This window comes from Mandrillus leucophaeus, unplaced genomic scaffold, assembly GCF_000951045.1.
Source record: "Mandrillus leucophaeus isolate KB7577 unplaced genomic scaffold, Mleu.le_1.0 Scaffold366, whole genome shotgun sequence".
In the NCBI taxonomy this organism is placed as follows: Eukaryota; Metazoa; Chordata; class Mammalia; order Primates; family Cercopithecidae; genus Mandrillus; species Mandrillus leucophaeus.
In genome coordinates this window covers 403,215-408,765 of record NW_012103876.1, presented here as the reverse complement: position 1 = coordinate 408,765, position 5,551 = coordinate 403,215, and the positions used below count along the sequence as shown (strand labels likewise).

The 5,551-nt window shown below is 61.0% G+C and overlaps 1 protein-coding gene across 1 annotated transcript in view; it reads right to left on the bottom strand.

Annotated features, from left to right (window-relative positions):
* The window catches only part of PDLIM7 (PDZ and LIM domain 7 (enigma)), a 13,131-nt gene extending 8,399 nt beyond the window's left edge, over positions 1 to 4,732 (bottom strand). Inside the window, exons 1-3 of the mRNA XM_011989953.1 lie at positions 4,629 to 4,732; positions 510 to 661; positions 349 to 379 (exon numbers count right to left, since the gene is read on the bottom strand). Coding sequence (XP_011845343.1) covers positions 349 to 379; positions 510 to 661; positions 4,629 to 4,724 — 279 coding nt within the window. The 5' untranslated portion in view covers positions 4,725 to 4,732. The remainder of the gene's footprint in view (positions 1 to 348; positions 380 to 509; positions 662 to 4,628) is intronic.
* Positions 4,733 to 5,551: the final 819 nt, after the last annotated feature.

Here is a 5,551-nt window from a genome sequence, read left to right as displayed (position 1 = left end):
CACCCCCCACATCTGTCTGGAGGCTAAGGGGAGAGGACAACAGGTTTCAAGGGGCCCATTTGGGAGTGCTGATCTCAGTCCACGCAGGACCGAGGGCTGACCCAGTGCGGGCGAGCACGCAGCGCCGATGGCAGGAGGCAGGCAGGCGGACAGACAGGCGGACATGCGTGGTGCCAGGACCGTGCGGCAGCCCCTGGCTCAACTCTAGGGCCCTAGACCCGCCTTAGCTCGTTTCCGCCCTCCACTTCCGGCCAGGGATTGGGGTACCGAGAATGTGCCAGGAGGGCGAGCAGGCCCGCCGTCCAAGCCCACACCGCCCGCGCCCAGATGTCTCGGCCTGCCTCCTACCTTCTGTGGTTTGCTCTGAACTGGCTGGGCCCTGGAGAAGAAGGAAAGCATGACAGCGGGCTGGGCCCGCGGGGATCCCCTCTGCCAGCGCCCACGCACCCATGCATGCCCACCTGTACCCATGCATGCCCACCCGCACCCATGCATGCCCACCCGCATACCTGCTGAGGCCCAGGCTGAGGCGCTCCCCGCAGGCCCGGATCTTATTCTGGGCTTCGATGTGTGTGAGGCTCCCTGCGTTTTCGCCATCGATGCTCAGCACCCAGTCACCTACGGCCACTCCGGCCTGCGCCGCTTTGCCTCCAGGAGTGAGCTATGGAGAGAGAAGCAGTGACTGAGGCCCTGGCTCCTGCTGACCCAAGCCAGGTTGATGGTGGTAACCCTGCCCCACCCAAAGCTGCCCCACTTCCAGAACCCAGAGAGCTCTTATTCAACAGAGTTCTAGGCAGCTCCTGGACACTAAAGCAACCCAGGTGGTGGCACTCACCCGAGCTTCACAATTTCCCCAGTCACACTGCTTATTTATTCACCACCACGACCCTCCCCCACAGTCCAGAAATTGCTATGATGTCCACAAACAGCCAGGCTCAGGCTAAAGCCCAAGTTTTTCAGGAGGACCATTGCCTTTTGAGGCTCCTGCTGGCTTCCTGCCCAGGCCGCTCCACCTACCAGATATGCCGTCTGACCCATGCAGGGGGCAGCTTCCTCCCTGAAACCACCCGGGGCTCTTACGGACCTCTTACCCCCCAGCACCCTGTGAGGGGCCATCTGCAGCGGTCTCCTAGGACCCTCTGAGCACCAGAACAGGCCCTGTTATCTTCCGGTTCCCTGTGAACACTGCCTGAATGGGGCCTAAGGTGACAGCCGGGGCTTCACAGGCCATACATGGGTGTCACGCCCAAGCCCTCAACTGCCAACTTTCTCCAACCCCAATCCTTCAGGCTATTGAGCTGGGAGTCCCTGGTTCCTGTGGCAATGAGAGGAGACAGTAGGCTGGGAGAAACGGCTGCCACCAGGATGAGCTGAGACCATCAAGAATGACTTCAAGGACGCTGTGAGCCTCAGTAGAGGAGAATGGGGTGTGCTGCCTAGCGGGTGAGTTTACTTATGATGGCTTTGAATGCCAGAAGGAACTAGGACTTGGCTTTGAGGGTAGAGGAGCCACTGGCAGTTTTAATGTCTGGGATGGGGTATCTCCCAGGCCCTGAGAGGGGTGACCCTGATAATCCCCTTCCAGGCCTCGAGGCCAGCCCCAGCAACACAGGCGGGGCAGCTTGACTGGGTCTGAGCCCAAGGGGCCACCCAGCCATCTGGCAAGAGGCCTGGTACTGCAGTAAGTAGGCTTTTGTGAGGCAGTGCTGGAAGACAATTTCACTGGGTGGGGGGGATCTGGGGGGTCCAGGCTGCCAGAGGCCCCAGGAGGCTCCTCAGGTGGGCCAGTGCACAGACTGAGCTGAGACAGGGAAAAGGGAGGCAAGAGGTTTCAGAGAGATGTCAGAGGGCAGGGCAGCCAGACACAGAGCCTGACAGCACCAGGAAAAGAAAGGCGAGCTGGGCTCAACATGATTTCTTGCTTGCATGGGTGGTCAGAAGGCTAAGAGAGCTCAGTGGCCCCTTCCTCACTCGCTAAATAAGAACAGTTGCTTCCGTTTATTGAGCACCAAGTATGCTACATATTGACACCGAATCTTCCAACAACCCTGTGGAGTAATCAGGGATTTTACCCATTTTACACTTGAAAATGTACACAGAGGCCGGGCGCGGTGGCTCACGCCTGTAATCCCAGCACTTTGGGAGGCCGAGGTGGGTGGATCACCAGGTCAGGAGATCAAGACCATCCTGGCTAATACGGTGAAACCCCGTCTCTACTAAAAATACAAAAAATCAGCCGGGCGTGGTGGTGGGCGCCTGTAGTCCCAGCTGCTCAGGAGGCTGAGGCAGGAGAATGGCGTGAATCCGGGAGGCAGAGCTTGCAGTGAGCTGAGATGGCGCCACTGCACTCCAGCCTGGTCGACGGAGCAAGACTCCGTCAAAAAAAGAAAAAAGAAAAAAAGAAAATATACACAGAGAGGTTAAACAACTTGCCTCAAGTCACCCAGCTAGTAAGAGGCAGGGCCAGGAAGTGTCCCTGACCCTAAGGCACTGTGGGCCACCTCTGCTGAGCATGGGGGCCCAACCGAGGGGCCAGCCCACTTGGAGACACCCTGAGCCCCTCCCTCACCTTTAGTTCAATCCAACAAAATCAACCCCTTATACGGTATGTGGGGAAGTGACACCCCAGAGGGGAAGTGACTTACTCAAGGTCATGGTGAGTCAGTAGAAGGGAAACCTGGCCCAGCCACTCCCTGCCCACAGGGCTGGCTCCTGGGAGGTGTGGGCTGAGCCCGAGATGGAGGTCTTGGGGTGCACAGGAGCAGCTAGCTGGCTCCTGGAGAGGGGGTAGGGGGCGGGGACGGCTTCCCTTCCCAGAGTGAGGAGGACAGAAAGCACAGAGGATGAGGAGTGTTCAGAGCATGGAGAGGGCGGCAGGAGAGCAGGAGACAGCACTGGGTGGGTGGCTGGAGAGAGGCAGGGAGGGGTTCAGGCCAGGAGCAGGGTAAGGCCAGAGGAACCAAGGAGGGAAAAAGCCAGGGGGCTGGACCCTGCATGAGGTGGGGGTGAGTCAGCCTGAGCAGCCCAACCCCCCAGTCCCAGACGTTACCTCATCTCCCAGGCCTGGGCCCACGGCCAGCCCTCACCCCTCCCACCTCCCTCCATCCTGGGGTCAGGGGAGGGGGAGGGGGTTGGCCTAACTCAGAAAAGCCCACCTCACCCACCCATGTGGGCCCAGGTCCAACTCCAGGGCTGGGATCAGCTAGTGGCCCCACCCACATGCCGGGGATGCTGACCAGGGAGCTGGAGCTGGGAGTGCCCCCAACAGGCCATATCTGAAAGTCATCTCCATCAGGGAAGAAACTGAGGTTCAGGATCCCCAGACGCATTGGGCCAGCACTTTCCCAAGGGGCAGGACGCCGGGTAGGTTTTCAGAGCTGTGTGAGGACTGTGTAGGAGGATGTGTGTGGTAGGGCGACCACTGCCCTCACTACCCTGCTGGCGGGGCAGGTTCCCGCAGAACACCGTGGAAGGACCCCTGGGAAGAGCCTACCCTAACCCCAATGCCCAACTCCTACAGACAGACTCCACCTTGACGCCCTTCTCAGGCCACAACCCTCTGGGCCCTTCCAGGCTGGGCTTGCTCTGGGCTTCCTGACAACAGCTGCCTGCCCACCCATCGCCTGGGTGGGCCTCTCTGGGCAGGCGGATATAGGGGCAGGAAGTCCCCACCCCCTGCTGACCCCCAGGCCAGTCAGAGATGCCAGCCCACAGGCTGGCCTCACCCACTCTGTGCAGGCAATTTGTTGTGTCTCACAACTGGACCATACAGCTGGAGCTGCAGCCTGATGACCAGCTGAGGGGCCCAGCAGTGGGGTTCAGGGGGCCAGGCCTAGGCCAGCCCTTTTCAGCTTTGCAGACTGCAGCCACTGTTGGCCATCCCAGCGTGGGGCCGCATTCTTGGGCTTATAAGGCAATCCCCCTGCTACAGGGAGGAGCCAGCCTCCAGCTCCACCCCCACCAGGGCAGGCTCTTGGAAGCTGAAGTTAAGCCCCTAGAGAGGAGCCCTGTCCTGCACTTCTGCTTGGGGTCAAAGGCCACCACATCCTGAATGGGAATGGTGGATGCAGGTCCTTACATAGGCTGGGGAGAGACCCCTTCTACCCACAAAAAATGCACACCATCCCGTGCTTCAATTCCAATCCCTGCTTCAACATGGACTCGATGAGCGAGCCCCTCCACCTCTTCATGAGTTCTTCTCTCATCTGGAAAACAGGATGAGGACTGCTATTCCCTGGGCAGAAGTGTGTCTGAAGTGAAATCCTGCAGTCACAGTGCCCTGCCTGGGGCCTGGCTCCAAGCATTGCCACCTCAAGTTTAGATACCTCCTGGAAACGTCAGGCTCCCATCCTGCACAATGATCCTCCCTCCCGCCCTCAGAAGTGGCCACAGGAGCTTGGGAGAACAGCATCGGGTACAGTGCAGGACTGGGGAAGCCTGGGTGCTCCCTCCCAGTATCCACCTCATTGGGAGTCATTGCAGCGGGCAGGTACCTCTACATCTCGGACCTGGACATCTCCTGGCCTGCTGGCCCCGACCAGCTCCTGTTAGGACTCCCCCCATCACCCTCTGGAGACCTGAGCACCCAAAGACCGCTGGGGGAGCCCCCTCCCCAAACCTAGGCTCACCCGGGAAATGGAGAGGGGCACATTGAAGTCCTTGCCCCCTTGCAGCCGGAAGCCCCAAGGTGCTGGCCCCTCCAGCACTACCTTGAAGGAATCCATGATGCCGGCTCCTGAGAGGAGAGGAGAGAAGAGGTGAGTGGCCAGCATGGTGGGCGGGCAGGCAGGCAGGCCGGCCCAACTCAAGATACCAGGCTTGGACAGGGGCCAGGCAGGCACGGGCAGCCCCTGAGCACACGCAAGCCATAGTAGGCAGGTATTTTGTCAGGCTGGGCTGGGCTGCTGGCGGACCTCACTTTGGAAAGACAGGAACAGCCTCCCTCCCCTTGGGACTGGAACTGTGAGGGGTGCCTGAATCCAGGGTGGAGGTTCTTTTCAACCAGGGGTGGGCCGAGGGACTAAACTGGCGCGGCCTCCCCGCAAGCCAGCCTGGAGCCTCGGGCGGCCGGGTGAGTCAGGGGCCGGCTCTCCTCTCCCCCGCCCCCAGGTCCCGGCAGGCAGGCCGCGGCTGGAGCCTGCTCGGACTATATAAGGCGTGTAAGCTGACACTGTGCGGAGAGCCAGCGCAGGGAGCACACGGGGGCTTGGGACACGAGGGGGAGGGGAGGGAGGCGGCTGCAGCGGATCCTCCCAGCCATTCCGGGACCAGTCGAGGCTGCTGGGAGCCAGGGCGGGACCCCTGGGTGCTGAAGAAGGGGAAGGCGGGAGTGGGGTGCGGCCCCTGTGGAGACAGGTGGGGGCTGGGACCCTAAAGCATAGCTTGGAAGGGGATCCTTCCCGGAGCCCAATGGGGATGGTGCCTCCCACACAGAACTGCTCCCACACCGACGTGACTCAGTTTCCCCCTAGTCCCCCGTCCGGGCCCCATGCATTAGACTGGCCCCGGCCGCAGGAAGCAGCGCAGGCGCCAATCGGCCCCGCCGCAGCCG